Source organism: Glycine soja, chromosome 4 (assembly GCF_004193775.1).
Source record: "Glycine soja cultivar W05 chromosome 4, ASM419377v2, whole genome shotgun sequence".
NCBI lineage: Eukaryota > Viridiplantae > Streptophyta > Magnoliopsida > Fabales > Fabaceae > Glycine > Glycine soja.
The window spans coordinates 42,921,774-42,939,748 of record NC_041005.1 but is presented as its reverse complement, the minus strand read 5'-3'; the positions used below and the strand labels follow the sequence as shown (position 1 = coordinate 42,939,748).

General features: G+C 32.1%; 3 protein-coding genes across 3 annotated transcripts; 1 reads left to right on the top strand and 2 right to left on the bottom strand.

Moving 5' to 3' along the window:
- Nucleotides 1-823: 823 nt before the first annotated feature.
- Nucleotides 824-1,875, bottom strand: LOC114410832 (protein MAINTENANCE OF MERISTEMS-like). Its single transcript, XM_028374750.1, has 3 exons — nt 1,804-1,875; nt 1,083-1,700; nt 824-1,000 (listed from the first exon to the last, which is right to left on the bottom strand). Exons 1-3 carry the CDS (start codon nt 1,873-1,875, stop codon nt 824-826), a joined length of 867 nt encoding a protein of 288 aa, XP_028230551.1.
- A 328-nt stretch (nt 1,876-2,203) lies between these two features.
- LOC114410831 (protein MAIN-LIKE 2-like) lies at nt 2,204-2,934 on the bottom strand. Its single transcript, XM_028374749.1, has 2 exons — nt 2,626-2,934; nt 2,204-2,461 (listed from the first exon to the last, which is right to left on the bottom strand). The coding sequence occupies exons 1-2, from the start codon at nt 2,932-2,934 to the stop codon at nt 2,204-2,206; spliced, it is 567 nt and encodes a 188-aa protein (XP_028230550.1).
- A 10,262-nt stretch (nt 2,935-13,196) lies between these two features.
- Nucleotides 13,197-16,140, top strand: LOC114409749 (probable pectate lyase P59). Its single transcript, XM_028373327.1, has 4 exons — nt 13,197-13,421; nt 13,789-14,443; nt 15,228-15,470; nt 15,680-16,140. The coding sequence occupies exons 1-4, from the start codon at nt 13,228-13,230 to the stop codon at nt 15,893-15,895; spliced, it is 1,308 nt and encodes a 435-aa protein (XP_028229128.1). The 5' UTR covers nt 13,197-13,227; the 3' UTR covers nt 15,896-16,140.
- Nucleotides 16,141-17,975: the final 1,835 nt, after the last annotated feature.

Sequence of the window (17,975 nt, the reverse complement as noted above, 5' to 3'; positions counted from 1 at the left end):
GAGTGTTGCTAGGTGCACCCAGCATTATTGCTGGTGCACCCAGTATTCTAAAAAAAAGGGTAAAATTGTCCTTATTTGATTTTTCTCTTACGGATCAACTTGATCCGTAAGTTGATCCGTAAAAGACTTACGGATCAAGTTGATCCGTAAGAGAAAAATAATAATTTATTAAATATACAACATATTTAAAGATATTGTTTAAGGTTATTTTATACATATTAATAAAAATCAATAAATACATCAAAGATAATAATAATTTTATAAAATTAATATTATCATCATTAATTTATTTTTTATTTTTATAATTAATCATATCATTAATATTATAAAGAATATAAAAAAATAATAAGTATTATATTAAAAATTAAAATACTAACTACTTTATAATATATTTTTTTACATGATCATTAATATAAGTGGAAAAATAGTAATTATAAGAGAATTTAAAAATATTAGTACGTTATATAAAATAAGGATCTTAGATAACGAATGATGTCTATTTTTTGTTTAATTTTTTTTTTCTACACTCTTTTCAACTTCTTTATTTCAATTATATTTAAAGCTATATTTCAAATTATTTTTTATTAGTTGGTAAACTAAGTTAACTAGACCATTTATAATAATTTACATATACTATAACTAAGTTAACTAGACCATTTTAATAACATGCGTGTATATAGACACAAATGGAATACACAATCAATGGAAATAAATAAAACTAACATTACTAATGAAAATAAATAAAACCAACAATACTCATGAAATGGATTCATGTACAATATCTGTATATACATGGAATATCAATATAAAATATGTACATAAACTACGCCTGATCCGTGCACCGCTTGTGTCTAGACCTAACATATACTAGATGATCCTGTGTCACACTCCTGGCCAACCTGAGGCATTCTTCGATCACCTCATGTGTCGATGAGCCAAGCGTGACCACCCTTAGACTCAGATGACGCTCCAACCTCTCAGCAATGTCATCACAAACTTCCTGTTACATACAAAACAAACTGATTACACAAATTATTATGAAAATATTGAGGTAAATAACGTAGATTATTAGTATTACTTACCACTGCATGTCTAGGCTCCTCCGCAGATGTCGACGATGCTCCTGGCTCTGGCACATGAGGGATATCCATCTGCGGGGCCTGAGGGACGACTCGGGGCTGCGGGGCGTGACCATGAGGCAGAGGATCTAATGCGTGACCTGGTGTCATGAAAGGATGGGAGATGCGGAAGAACCAATCCATGTAGTCACTGGAACACTGGCCTGACACAACGCACACCTCACCTGCTGGAACGATATGATCCTCGTAGTGCATCCACCTGTCGTGTATATCATCATACGAGATCCATGAATCGACAGGAGGAGCAGGAATGGTCTGTGTGTAGCCAAACTGCCGCACGACCCTCTCCGGTCGGTAATAAATAGCAACAGGCCCCCAGCGTAAGAGACCGAAATAGCATGATCTGACGTGGAAGTCCCGGACCTCCCGGTGCTCCCCATAAGGGATCCAACAGACATCCGGAATCCGGAGTCGGTCCAGGCGCTCCCTGTACGCCGGCGTACGAATGCTCTTCACGGTCTTCTTGGTCGCAATCCACCTACATGCACACGGAGAATTCTCGTCGTACTCTTGATCAGCAGTGGAGTCCACGACTGATGGAAAGTGCTCGTAAATCCAGCACTACAGATGTAACATCAAAATTATAGACATTAATAATGAAAGTGTAACAAAATTTAAAGTTGAACAATGTTGAGGTTGAACGAATAAAAAACATATTTGTTACCTGCAGTAGTGTGATGTAACCGTCAAGCTGTCGGCTGTGGCTCATAGATGCATCGTTCAGCTGGTCGTACATATGCACCAAAGCAGCCACTCTCTAGGCGTACCTCTTCGTCATACTGAGGTCACGAAGGGCCTCCAAGTAGACAACATGGACATTGGTTGCACTCTTGTTAGCAAACAGAGTGCAACCTAGAAGATGAAGAAGATATGTGCGAGCCGCAGTTGTCCAATGACCTGCCTGGCATCGGCGCTCATATATTTCACGTATCCATTGCAGGTGTACGTACGGTCCACGACACTGGGTTGTCTCAGCCCTAACAGACTCTGTAGAGACCATCAATAAGTCCACCAGCATCTGAACCGCATCGTCCACGTGCAAGGGCTCAAAAGCGTGTAAGTCGCTAATCATGGGAATATGAAAGCGAGAAGACGTCGTCCAACATGATGGTGAGCTCTCCCACCGGGAGATGGAAACTAGACGTCTCCCGGTGCCACCGCTCGACAAATGCGGACAAAAATCCCCGATTGCCGGTGTCTACAGAACACGCGATCAGAGGACTTAGTCCTGTACCAGCAACAAGTCCCTGAATGGCTGGGACAGGCCTGCCTAAACTGTGGACCTTCCTCCCATGAGAGGATAGCTTCAATTCAGGACGCTCCTGAATTGAAGTATAAAGGAATGCAAAATTCATTAAAATCATCATTTAAAGGAAAACTAATTTCAATCATAAAGTATAATTTACAAGTAACTAAAAATAAATAGTATAAATACCTCTCCCGTCCATACGTTGCAAGCAACGTGATCCACATACTAGGTCAACACGGATGGGTCACTCGGACCACCCGAAAATCCCTCATGCTCATCCTCAGCAGCCTCCGCGCCTGTGTTCGCAGGAATGTCTACCACAATGTCCTCTACAGCAGCTGATGCCTCCATCGGGTCATCCTGAACATCTGGCGTAGGGACCACTGGCTCATTATGCGCCGCAGTCACAGCGACTCGCTGCCTCCGTGCGGATGCAGTAGATCGTCGACGCTGCGGAGCATCATCGGAATCATCATGATCTCCTCTGCCCACACCTCTGCCAGTAACCTGACCTAAGGCACGACCTAATCCTCTGGTCCTAACCATGATCTGCAAATGAGTGCCGCAAATTCAATCACCGATTTCATTCACTCAAATTTCATTGGTCTAACGCAAATTTCATTGACTGAAAGTCGCGCAAGCTGTCAGGCTTTCATTGATTGTAGGACATGTATGTCAAGAAAGGCATGTCAAGAAAGTCTACACATGTTAGGCTTTTATCGAGTTAGTTTTTATTCAGTACACTATATGATTGAATGGAAATTGATTATGGATCCTAATATTATTGATATTAGATGAACAAAGCCAAAGAAAGAAGAAATCAATCTTCTTGAAATGGAAGCAACTCCATATTGTTTCTTGATGATCCTTTATTCCCTCTTGATCCTTGGGTTTCTGGCTCATGCTTTGTTCATGATCTTATCCTTAGTCTTTATAAATTGTTTGTTCATGCTATTAAATGTGTTTTTTCTCTAGTGTTCAAAACTGATTTCCTACACAAAATTTGTGGCAATTATTGTATCATTTTTTAGTGAGGTGTGCATGTTTTAATAGGTTTTGTACACTTTTCTCACTCATTGGGGGAATATGCTTCTAATACCAAACAAAATAATTTGAAATCAACATGAGTGACTGGTGAAAAGGCTCTCAGTGGTTTGAAATTAACCGAGAACTAGCTCTTAGGATAGTTGAAGACAATACTTACTATCCTAAGCTCAAAGAATTCTGCAAACCACACAAATGTTATGTTGATGAGCACTATTTTCAGACAATGTTAACAATTAATACTCCTCATCTTTTGGCAAATAGAAGCCTCACTTATGTGGACTGGTCAAGCTTTATGCTTATTCATTTGGTTCAACCTATAATTTTTGGAGCAACTAGATAAAGAATGACCGATCAACATTCAAAACAGAAGACAACTTCTCATAGATTATCCCAATAAAAAAGCAAAATCCCTTTCCTCTCAAAGTTATACTAGCACTTCATACATTAACATCTACTCCTTCTTCTTCTTGGATTTGAACAACATATTCAAAAGTATGGTCTTTGTTAATTAACTAGTGATATTGAAGATGAAGATTCCTTATCTAAACAAATTGATAAAAGCAAAAAAAGAGAAAAAGTAGAAAGATCTTTTAGCCTATCATAGAGAAGCTATGTAGAATTGAAAGAAAAGATGACTAAGTATACCAATGTCTGGACAACCTTCAATAAGAGAGAAGGAATTATATGTGATGGGATAAAGAAAAGTTTAACTATCCACTAAAAAAGAAAGAATGAGAGTTTAGAAAAGTCTCAACAGTTTGGGTGAAATTGCTAGATAGGTGTGACATTATATATTATACTAAAATGTCATGAGAAATCTATCGAAATTCATTCTAAGTGACATTTATCTATCGAAGATTTTTTTTAGAATACCACCAAATTTTGTTACATTCATACAAAATTATGATAGTGATGATTGAATATCACAAGATTTATTTATATTATTTAAAAATCTTGATTGAATACCATAATATTTTATCAAATAAAGCCTTTTAAAATCTTAATTCATGCTGCTATTGTATGGTTTTTCTTTGGCTCTCAAGTGACAAAGGTCATAAGCTTGTTCATGTCCTCATGGGCTTGAGGCACAAGACTTCTCAACTAATTGAACTATAAAAAAAGCATATCTTTGGCACTTGGGTACGGGCCTTACTTGGGAGCAGCCACATTTTTGTTTAAAATATGCTTTTCTATTTTGAAGCCTTATAATAGCATGAAATTGTCAGAAAATGACAATTTGTGGTGGCTTTAAAAATCTTAAGAGCTCAATTACAAATATTTTACAAGATCAACGACACAATTACTATTTTTTTAGTTTAGGGACCTAAATTAAAAACTCCTAAATAGTTGAAGGAATTAAATTAACCTTGAATGAACAGAAATAGGCAATTTTTCACATGGATATGTAAATAAAAATACCAAAATTCCTAATTAAAATGAAGCTGTGACTTTTACGGATCACGTGATCCGTAAACTATTTTTTAGTAGTTTACGGATCACGTGATCCATAAAAAGCACAACAACTTCCCGATAGCGGTTTCCGCCATCGCAGGCAACAATGGTGGAAAAAACAAAAGGTTCACGGCCCTTACCTCGACTATGGACGGTCACGAAGCTCCCTCGACGGTGGACGGCGAAGACGAAGTAGAAACGTGAAGAAAAAGCACCACGAGACACGAAGAAGAAGCAGAAGAATGGCGGCAATGGCTTGGGAGGCGAAACGCGAAGTTCACTTGGGAGGTTCGAGGAGGTTCACGACAACAATCACGGCAAGAATGAAGAAGATGCAGAAACTCAAGAAGATGCAGAAGAATGAAGAAGCACAAAGGTCCGAGGAAGAAGAAGCATGCAGCGCGGGAGAGAGAGAGGCGAGAGTTATTTTTTTTTTTAAAAATGTTGAGGGGCTAAAAGGTCTTTTCCCAATAATTGTTGGGTGCACCTAGCAGCACTCAAAGAAAAATTACAGAGCAACTAAACGATCCAGAGTAGAAACTGTCCTTCTATCAGCTTCCAACAGCTGAGACAATTCAACCTGAGGATGCTCAAACATCACACACTCACCATCCAAGTTTATCGCCATCTTAGCCAACATATGCGCCCAGATATTAGCCTCCCGATACACATGAAACACCTTTGTTCTCCAATCAGCACTAAACAACAAACGAATCTTCCTAACAAGTGACCATCCCTGAGCACTCCCATCCTTCTTTCCCTTAAGAATGTTAACAATAACTTGGGAATCAACTTGAACAATAACAACTTTAAAGCCTCTATTCTGAGCCAACTTCAAACCTTCATAAACACCCCATAGTTCAGCAATGAATGCATTTGCTCTGCTCGCCTTCTTAGAAAAATCACACAAGTAATTACCCGCAGAACCCCTTATATGACCTCTACATTCCACAACTAGCTACCTCATCGATTCCTGTAGAAGAGCCATCTGTATTAAGGGTAACCCATCCATCCATCTGTTGGTGTCTGCCATCTTAACAAGCCTGCCACTCGAGGAGACAAATTCAAAGGAACATTATTCCCACACCAATATTCCTATACTCCTGCTTCTTAATTAATTTGCATCTGGGGCCTACAAGGTAGGCATGGCAAGTGTACTGGGCCACGAACCGATCCCAACCTGTTTTGACTTTAATGGAAAAAAATCGAGTTGACTAGAATGAAATTTGGATTCAGGGAGAAAGTTGGGTTTGGGGATGGAGTCAAGTATGCCCCTGCCTCGCCCTCACCCTATTATTATTCTAATATAATAAATATTTTAAATTATTATTATAATCTTACAATTTTAATAGATTAATATTTGTTTTATACATGAAATTATTATTTTCCTTATAATTATGTATAATTTTTATTTAATTTTATGTTAAGCTCAAAAAATAAATGAGAGTGAGTAATTTTTACTTAATGTATTATTAAGCACTTGATATTTAACCTTAATAAACAAGGTGTCATAATTTTTCAAAGGCGTATTTTAATCTGAGGAGGCCTACAAACAAGTGAACAAATATAACTTTAAATGTTCAATTCTTTATGGCATTATTGAGTTGTCTCTTATCTACTACAAGTAGGTTTAAGCAATTTGACTTTTATATTATTTTAACAAATGTATTAAATTCTGAAGCTAAGTGTTAATAGTTACATATTATTGTACATGTGATTTTAATTGGAAACATTTTTTTTAACACTTAGTAAAAATATTATTAAATTATATATATATATATATATATATATATATATATATATATATATATATATATATATATATATAAAGAGAGAGTTATGATTGCTTACATCAAATGCAAAATATTATACTTATACTTAAGAAGTGTATTAGATTAAAATTTCAAAAGATTTTTTGAGCACAAAAATCCTGTAAATTTTAATTTTTCTTATAAAAATGTAATAACTTTTAAGATTTTTTAAAAGACTTTTATTATTTGAATTGTGTAGTTTAGATTTTAATAAATTTATAAAACATTAATTCATAAGACTTGAATGGACTTTATGCATTATTATTTCGCTCATAAAACCCCAACAAACCTTCAATATCCTTAATTTGTCCAAGCTAATAATTAGGTTATCTTGTAAGTGTTTTTTTTACAACAAATGATTTTTTTAAAGGAAAAACAAAATAAAGTATTAGTTATCAAAACAAAAAATAACATCCACAAGTAGGAAAGACATGCTCTAGGATAGGTGCATCAGGAGGGATAAAAGGTTTCTTGTTGATCCCGACTTTGTGTAATAATCACATCCACGATGATGTTCCTCATCAACCAAATTTTCCAACATGTTAACATGCTAGAAAATATATTTAAGTTTGTAGGCCTTACTAGTGTTGAAGTAAATCTCCATTTGAATGTATAACTAAGAATTTTTGTATTTATATTAATAATAAAAAATTAAATATGTTACATGGAGTGTCATAAAAAAATCACAAATACAAAAAGATAAAATCGATGATCAAAATATCTATGTGTCTATAATCCATAAAAATGATTATATTTATATTTTAATAAGGTCAAATGTCATATTTAATATTTTATCTTTTTTTTTCAAATTATTTATCTTTTATAAAATTTATTTTAATCTTTTAATTTTTTAAATTAATTCAAAATAATCATTTCATAAAGTTAAGAACATTAATAAAATAAAGATATGAAAGACTTAAATCCGTTACAAAATATATAATTTTTCTCTTGAATCCTTCCTCCTCTCTCTTTCTTCCATCCTTCTTCCGTGCGTCCTTTCACGTTCCGTTCACGCATCCTCCCGTCTTCGACGCCATCATCAAAATGAGGAAACAAACTCTACTGGATAATTTTCTTTTGCCTATGCAACTTATCAATCTATGTCTAAAGATTTACAGTCCCGTACAAATTACCAACGCTTTCCAAGAGTTCTAATTCCAATGTTGCATCCAATGAACAAATGTTGTGTCTAATTCGGCTATGAACAAAAAAAGCTTGCCCCCCAAAATCGTACAGTTTCCGCAAATCCTTAACTTATGGAGATCCTCATCGCACACAACCCCATATGGTTCATCCATTAGATCATCCTCCGTCTTCCGTCTGATCAAGCCGCACCTTCTGCCATCACCGTTTGCTTGCAAGGCAGTGATAACCGATTTAATAGCCCAACTCGGCGTCGTTTTGAGGAGGAGCAATTTCAGATCCGAATCGCTAGGGATTTGGCAGAGGTCGATGTCGTAGGAGAGGAAATTGACGATGGCGGCGACGAAGCTCGATTTTCCGGTGCCGGAGGTACCGTACAGAAGGAAGCTCTTTTGCCAGACACGACCGAGGCGGTGGTAGTACCGTTTCGCTCTGAGGAAGGATTCGAGATCAGATTTGACCTTGTTTTTGCGATCTAGTTCCATGGCCATGGTGTTAAACGTATAAGGACGCACGGCGGAAGGAGGAGGGAGCTGATGAAGGATTTAAGAGAGAGAAAGGAGAAAAGAGAACAAAAAAAGAAAGATTAAGATTTTTTTTAATTACTTATTTGACCTATATATTTTGAAAATTTTATTATTTGATCTATATAGTTTAAAAGTATTTTTTTAATTTTATTCTTTATATTTTAATTCCTTTTTAGTTTTTTTGAAAAATTTAGTCTTTATATTTTTATATTACTAAATTAGTAAGTAATATATAACTCATTTATTTCAAGATAATTTATAATAAAAAAATAATTAATAATTGATAAATAATTTGTAACTAATTATTTTTATATTTTTTTTGTAGTAGTGAAGGTAATTAAAATATAAATTATAGAGACTAAAAATATCACTTTCAAACTATGGGGTCTAAAAAAAATAAAATATAAATTATAAGACTAAAAAGATTACTTTTAAACTATAGGAAAATAAAAGAGAATTAAAATAAAAAATATAGGGACTAAAAAAGTTACTGGAACTAAAAGATACGAACCGTGAAACTATAAAAATCAAATGAATAATTTAATATTTTTTTATATTTTGTGGTGGTTTTTAATGGTCATATCTTTATTACATTAGTCTAAGATAAATGATTAAAATGAATTTCTAAAATGTAAAAGATTATTTTGAACAAAACAAATAAAAATAAAGGACCAAATAAGTTGTTTGACCTTTCAATAAAGAAAAATTGTTATAAATAAATAAGGGAAAATAAAAATAGAGTTGTATATGACACTAATAAATTAACATGCCGTAATTGAAGATTATCATAATCATACATGAAGGTCTATATTGTCTTCAAGAAATCAAGTGATTGTATACAAATAGTTAATGCATTGAAGTTAAACTTAAATTGTTTGGATTGCATTTAACTTCGATCTTTTACGAAAATAATTATTAATAACATTTTACTTACTTTTCGACTAAACTATGAGTTACTAAGGATCCCTTAAAAGAACGAATTATGAGTAACGAGAAAAAAAGAAAAAAAAAATCAAGAAAGTCTCAATATATTATTTTATTGAAAAGTCAAATAAAATTCATCAAAATTTATGTTAAAAAAAATCATTGAAATATTTATATTTTTAAATTTCAAATGACTTTTTAAAGTTGTAAGAATTTTTCATTTAATATCATTAGATATCAAAAAAACTTATTTTTATAAAAAATCTTATTTGTGTCATTTATAAGTCTAGATTGAAAAAAATCAAAGACTTTTTTTTAAAAATTTTTTTTTCTTTAAATCTTTCAAAATTCTAATCTAATATACCTCTTACACTAAATCCTACCCATTAATTTCATTTAATCTGACGGTTTATATTATTTCCATTATAAACTTTTAAAAAAACATGTATAGCAAATTTTCAAAATAATTGAAATTAGTAAATTTGAATTTAATTTTGTGATCTCAATTATTTTGTTAAAACCAAGAATTTATAACAATTTTGAAAACTTTAAAGTTTCAAAAAGCATTTTAAAAAATTTCAAATAACTAAAAATTGATAAATTCAAAATTACTTAACTATCCCCAATTTTCTTAGTTTAAATTTTTTAAATAATATCATAACATTTTTAAAAATAGTTTAACATTTCAAAAGAAGTTTAAAAATGGAAAATTTCTTAATTAATGAATTACCTTTTATTTTTGTCAATTATAATTATAATTATATGATTGGATTTGCTGGTGTAATTGGACAAATTCTAATAAAAATTTATTCAGTTATATTTGAATTCTAATCTCTTAAATTTATTTTTGTAGTTTGCAATAATTACTAAAAGTATTGGAGTATTTTTTTTATGAGAAAATAATTATATTAATTATATTTACAAGAAAAATAATTATATCAGAGTTGATAAAATATACTACCATTGGTTTATATAAGTATTAGAGTAGAGGACTACATTCCAAGATATATTTTCTTCAATTTGTTTTTGTGGAGTTTTGAAAAGCACTCGACAGGAGCTACTAGCATGAGTTATGTTTGAGATTATTATGGATTCTGATTTTTTTGCTTGATGTGGTGTATGCAACTCGCTTTCTTTCAACAATGCATATTATATATAAGGAATATTCAATTTGGAAGGATGAGATAGGAGTTTTGGGTTATGCAGTAGCAGGAGATAGATAGCCCTTTGCTTGGTTTTTCCGATCAAGGAACACACAAGTTACTAGGCATGACAATAAGGCATGACAATAGGGTGTATGTAGTTTTAGTAGTACTCCATCATATGGATGTTCAATCCCAATTTCTAGTCCTATCACCAAATGAATGTAAAAATCAATCATGACCTGATAATTATAATTATTGTAATAAAAATCTCAAAGTGACATACTTATGCACTTTAGTTGCAAAGAAAAATAATAACAAAAGATTAATTAAATAATATGTTACATAAAATATAAATAATTTTGTTATTACTCATACGTGATATATGGGGGCGGATACAGATATAAGACGGATTCATCCCTATTTTTAAAAATCAAATATTATTTGTACCTATATCCATTAGGATTAAAGAGGAAATTCCCTGTCAAACTCAAGACGGGGCAGAGCGGTACCGAGAGTATAAGTTTGTTTCTCAAGCCTATAAGTTACATAGATCATATCTTGTGTTAGTCATATGATGTATCGGACTTTCTGGTTACGGGGAAACAACTTGTTATTTTCATGCTTTTGTACTTTCTGTCATGTTTTGGAACACATCTTCTGGGCTAAAACAGTAACAATAATATTATTTTGCCTTTCAAAAAAAAATATTTTCTTCAATTTGTGCCATGTGAGATAAAAATTAGATTAAAGAAATTTTATAATTTAAAATTCTCTAAATATTAGATTGATTCTATATTGTTTTAACTTATAAGTTAAGTTGACGCTAATCTTTCTCTAAATTAAATAATAAATTAATATATCAATTAATGAAAAAGTTATGCTATATTTAAATCAAATAATATATGTGAATAGCTTTCAGCCTCTCTCACTTTGTTCCACTTCAAATCAAATATTAATAAAAATGTTATATTTTTCATACAGAATAAAGATATTTGATAAAGCTATATTTTTTTCCAATCAAATAAGCATGATAATTTAAAATCCACTTTATATTATATTGATTCCCTTAATGATATTTTCCTAAATCAATTTTTAAAGACAACGATATATTTAAATTGATTTTTTAAATAATCTTTGTTCCACTCTAAATCAAATAATAAAGATATCAAATATTAATCAAACTATGATTACACTATATTTAACGCTATATAATTCAAACATGAATAGTTTTTCTTGATTATGTTATTTTGAAATGAAATTTGCAATCATAATTAATTCATTTAATTAAATTAAAATAATATACAATGTTTATTTTACTTAAAATAATTAAGATAAATATACATTAATTATAATTGATGCGTTTAAATGCACAATTTATATTTTTGGAAGAATTGTATGACAATCTTAATTGTTTATTTTTTTTTTGGAAAAATCTTACTTATAAAATGAGCGAGGGGAGGAATCCCAATACATTAGGGTGTGAAATTATTTATTTATTTATTTATAGATAATTAGTTATTTTTGTAGAATGTAACTATTGATTGGGGAAACTCATGGAGTTAGGGTTAGTTTGATTCACTAAAAATTATGATATTAGACAAGAAAAGTTTTTTTTTTTTTTTTTTTACACATTTAGTTTGAAAAGATATGGGACAATACAAATCAAACAGACTAGGATATAACAAAATTTCTAATTTTTGTTACTCTAAAAATAATGTGACAACATTTTGTCTCAGATATAAAGTATTAAAAAGATACATATATCTTTATTTCTATCTTTTTAATAATCAAAAAATAATAATTAACTAACATAATCATTTTAAAAAGAAAACACTATATTTTTTATATTCTAATCTCCATCTTTTTCTTTATTTGGGTAAAACATTAAATTTGATATAAATTATATTAAGATAATTAATATTAAGTATTTTAGTAAATTTTATATTATTTTATTTGTATTTTCCATTATTCATTAAATAATGTATATAATAAAAAATTATCTTCTAACTTGTATATTTATCGTGTGATGTTTTTCTTATCTTGTAACAAATCAAACATATCCTTTGTGAAATTAGTTTTTATTTATTTATAGATAATTAGTTATTTTTGTTGAATGTGACTGTGGATTTTTCTTAGTAAATAGTGTATGTATATAAATGTTTCCCAATTTGCTAATAAAAAAATGTTTCACAATATTTCTCTAATTATTCAGTTTTTCCATAACCTATAATGCAGACTACTAATTCATAATATCCATAAATGTGTGTACCTTACCTTGTCAGCTTTTTTATTGTTCTCAATGCTTTCCATATGTACTAAAATATCCAAAACTTGGACAAAGAAAGCAAAAGATACTAAAACAAGCATGCTGTTAATTAACGGGAAAGGCTTTCCCCTCTTCCCTCACCACGCTTCAAATTTTTGTATATATCCTTCAATTAGATTTATTGCTGCTATATTCAATCTTCCACCTACTAATCAAATTTGAAACTTTTAACATTCCTATGGTACTACGTATCTAAGAAAAGCTTAGAATCACAAGCAATCGAGTATATAGGAGATACAGCGAAATTAACGCATATCCACTCCTCTTGTCCATTTGTATCATATATTCTCACACACAAAGATATAGCACCAAGTATCGTAGTGCCATTTATATTTGGGTCTAGCGCAAAGTACGGGAGGAGAACTTAAAATGCCAAAATAAATAAATATATAGGTTGAAAAGCACACAATAAACAACATAAGGCGCACACGATTAAAGATCTTCAAGAGAAAGAAACAATAGTCATGGAAACTAGCAAGTTCAGTTTGCTATTCTTTTACGTAATTTGTCTTGCTATATTCCCTACCCTTAACGCTAACATAGGTCACTTCGATCATGTCTGGCATAGGCGATTAAAAGAAGCAAGAGAAGCCGCAAAACAAGCTTACAAGCCGAACCCCATGAAAGTTACCGCTGAGTTCAATACACATGTCATCAGGTATATATATGTGCATTGTTTAATTTCTCCTTAAATGGTTGCAAAAATATGTAGTTCTTAATCTACCAATTATTTTGCGATATGCTTCAGTACAAGCTTGCACAGTTTTTATTAGGTATTAATTGTTCTGCATATCTAACAATCGTGGTTTTAAATTGCTGTTGTCGTTGCGATCCTTGACATTGCGTGAAAATGTGTTTGTCATGATTTGGTTGCAGAGAATCGTAAAATCTTTATGTTGCGGTCGCAATTGTGGTTATATATGGATCATGATTTAAAACCATACTAACAATTTTGCGCTTTGTGTTTATCAATCGATTAATTGATGATTGAATGTGAAAATTAATAGAAGTTTTTGGCAATGTAGGGCAATGAGAGGCTCCAACAACTCAAGAAGGGGCTTATCAAACCAATACGATGGTCCATGCAAGGCGACAAACCCCATTGACAAATGTTGGAGATGTGACCCCAATTGGGAGAAAAACCGCAAGAGGCTAGCAGATTGTGCCCTAGGCTTTGGCCATGGCACAACAGGGGGCAAAGATGGCAAAATTTACGTGGTTAACGACTCTTCCGACAATGACCTCGTAAACCCTAAACCAGGGACATTGAGACATGCTGCAATTCAAAGAGAGCCACTGTGGATCATTTTTGATCGAAACATGAACATTAAACTTCACGCGGAGCTCATGCTAACGGATAATAAGACCATAGATGCACGTGGTGCCAATGTGCACATTAGTGAGGGTGCCCAAATAACGTTGCAATATGTGAAAAACATCATCATTCACGGTCTGCACATTCATGACATTAAGAAATGTAGTGGTGGCCTCATCAGAGACTCCATGGATCACTATGGAGTCCGTGCCATGAGTGATGGGGATGCCATTTCGGTGTTTGGATCCACATATGTTTGGATAGATCATGTTTCCTTTACCAACTGCGATGACGGTCTCATCGATGTCGTTAGCGCTTCAACTGCTGTTACCATCTCCAACTGCCATCTTACCAAACATAACGATGTAAATATTTCTAATTCTACTTTCTACCTCTATAAAAATAATTTTTATATTTCTCGTAACACAGTTTTTAACTGTGTCGAATAGCATTCTGTTGATCTATATAGCTGACCTCACTAAGTAAAATTGTTTTTGTTGTTAGAACACAGTTGGAGATTCAAATAATGGAAATGTGGTATTTAAGAAATATGGACAAGTTTAGATATAAAGCTAGTGCCCATGTGATTTCATAATTATGTTATGAAGTCAGTTTATAATATGATTTTATAGTAAATAATATTTCAAATTCTACTTTCTACTTCTGTAGAAATAATTTTTATATTTCTTAGAACACAGTTTTTAACCGTGTCAAATAGTATTGTGTTGATTCATGTAGTTTAGTAAAATAAGACTCTGTTGTTATTGTTATTAGAACACAGTTGGAAATTCAAATAATGGAAATGTGGTAGTATGGACAGGTTTAGACATAAGACTAGTACCCATGTGATTTCATAATTATGTTAGAAAGTCACTTTATAATATGATTTTATAGTAAATAATATATGCACAATCACGCATTGTCGAAGTAAATTGTTAAAAGTAATGTCTACCATAGTATACGGTTGATAGATTGTGTAAAAAATTTTATGCTAATGATGTGTAGATATTAAATTCTTATTTTATAGGTGGTGTTACTGTAGTGTCCCTTCTGTGATTCTTAAACTTTTTCATATCTTCATATTCAATATGTGCTTCTTCCTTATGTAGTTGTGTGGCAGTAACATTTGTTCATTTTGTCATTGATCAGGTATTATTATTTGGTGCGAGTGATAGCTACTCGGGGGATAAAATCATGCAAGTGACTTTGGCTTTCAACCATTTCGGGAAAGGATTGATTCAGAGGATGCCAAGGTGCAGATGGGGCTTCTTTCATATTGTTAACAATGACTACACGCATTGGCTAATGTACGCCATAGGTGGTAGCCAACAACCCACCATCATCAGCCAGGGCAACCGGTTTATCGCCCCAAATGACCGAAATGCCAAAGAAGTATATAATATTAATAAACTTGCATAACAATTTATGATTGAATACTAATACAAAAACACTTTAAAATGCCAAAGAAGTATATAATATTAATAAACTTTATATAATTTATAATTAAATTTTCAAATTTTTTTTTAGTGTTTTATTTATTTATTTTTTCATTTTAATTTGTATGCATGCACTAATAAATGGCTTTTTGCTGCATGATATAGGTGACAAAAAGGGACTATGCACCAGAAAGTGTGTGGAAGAACTGGAATTGGAGATCAGAGGGTGATTTATTGATGAACGGAGCCTTCTTTGTTCAGTCTGGGAAAAACGTAGCAAAAAATCCCAAGGCAGAAATCATAGCAAAGCCTGGGAAAGCCGTATCGAGTCTCACTCGCTTTGCAGGTCCTCTAAAATGTGAAGTAAACAAGTCGTGTTGAACCAAATAAAGAGCTTCTTTTGTGGTTGTAACATAAATAAGTCGTGTACATATCAAACCCGAAGTGAATGCTTCCGTGGTTTTTTAATTCCTTTTCCTCGCTTTGTTCTTCCTTTTCCCTTGGATTATATGATTTGAGGGATCTGAGGCAAAGAAAATAGTAGAACTAAGATGTACTCCCACTGTCTTTAATTATAAGACTTAATTTATTAATTTAACATTTATTAAAAAAAATTGATTAATTTAGTTATTACTATTAAATTTATCTATAATTATAATATTTTTTCAAATTTAATGTTAACTTGTTGAGATGAACCAATTTATCTTCTTTTTAATTTTCATAAGTGAGAGAAAAAAATACAATTTAGGATATTTAATAAAAAAATCAATGCGCATAACAATTGAAATAAAATCTTATAAAAATGTACAAAAAAAATGTCTAATAAATAAAAACAGAAGGAGTACATAGTAAAAGAGAAATACAAAGCAAATTATTTTCCACATACCGTATGGGAATAGTCATCAATCTCATTTCATCCATATAGTTAATGAAATGTTAATCTTCAAAAAAACTCTACAAATTGCAAGATCGTGATGATTAATTAGTATGCATTTTCATGCATGTGGTGTTAGAAATTACTCCCTTCACTTTGTAGTACCTATTTTACCCTGTATTATCTTGTTTTAGTGACATTTAAGTTATGAAAAACAATAAATAAGTTTTTTTTAACAACAAAAGGTAATTTCATTAGACAAGAGAATTAATAGGGGGTAAAAGAGGTACCCAACCTTTACATCAAATATCCAAAGCACGACAAAATGAGATTTGTAACCTCAGTGTCCTGTTATCCCTTCCCCCTCTACTTCTGGTAGCCAATGACAAAAACTATATTTGCTTTACAAAAAATATATTTCCTATACTTATACAACCATTCACCACCAAATTGTGTAAACCAGTATGGCGTGTGAATGTGTGATCATTAAAGCTGTGTACCATCCATTCGCCATATGTCCCACTATGAAAAACCTTAGCTTCCAGCACCCACGAAACAAAACATGTAACCACCATCAGGCCTCCAAAAACATTTTTGGGTTTTTGTTGTATTCTATAGTTGAGTTGTTGGTGGGTTAAAGAAAAAGCTCACACGTTGAACTCAGTGTCTATCTTTCCCTTCTCCTAATAATCTAAGTTGAGATTGACCACAAGAGGTAAGGAAAACTCTATCACATGCTTCTGTTCATCAATGAGATAATTATAAATGTTTGTAAATGATGGGTTTGAATTTTTAAGCTCTTGAAAGTTTGAATTTTTGAATGACTATGTGATAATTGGTGGGTTATTATGATGTTGATCGCTTTCCTTGTGTTGAAAGATCATTATTGGTGACGTGGATTTGTAGAGAAATGTTGAAAGTTTTGGTCTTGTTTATGATTTTTTTTTCAATGAACTTTGGAAGAGGAGAATTTTGCAACTATTGGTCTGCACATAACTCGTTAAGCTAGCAACCTGAGTTGAGCAAGCTATGCAAACGGAAAATGGGATTCTCTATTGTCATCCTCGCTAAGCAAGAATATCACTGGAGCTCTCTGTCACCATTCTTGCTAAGCTACAAGTGACTGCTTGTTGAACAGGTACTCTCACTAAGTTAGCAGGACTATTGGCTAAGCTAGTTCATCACTAGAACAAAGGGATTTTTTGTTGTCATTTTTGTTGAGTATAGGTATTGACTGAGTGAAAATATATGACAAACTATATTTTCATGATTTATTGTTGAAAAGATCTTGAAAAAGCTTCAAGTGACTGATTTTTTTCTCTCCTTCTTAATGTTATACACATTTACACATGAAATTGATTTAAAAAGTAATTAATTAGTGATTACGATGTATTCAATGGAAATAAATTTTTTATTTGAAATTTCTAAATGCATGAGTGAAAGAGGGGTAACTGTTGACCCTCATGGGTGGATGTGTATCCTATGAGGTATTGGTATGTTGATAGATGTTGATCAATAATTATGTGAATATTCATTCATATTTGTATGTGAATAGGCGGTCAATAAGTCGAGAGTATTTGGTGGTCT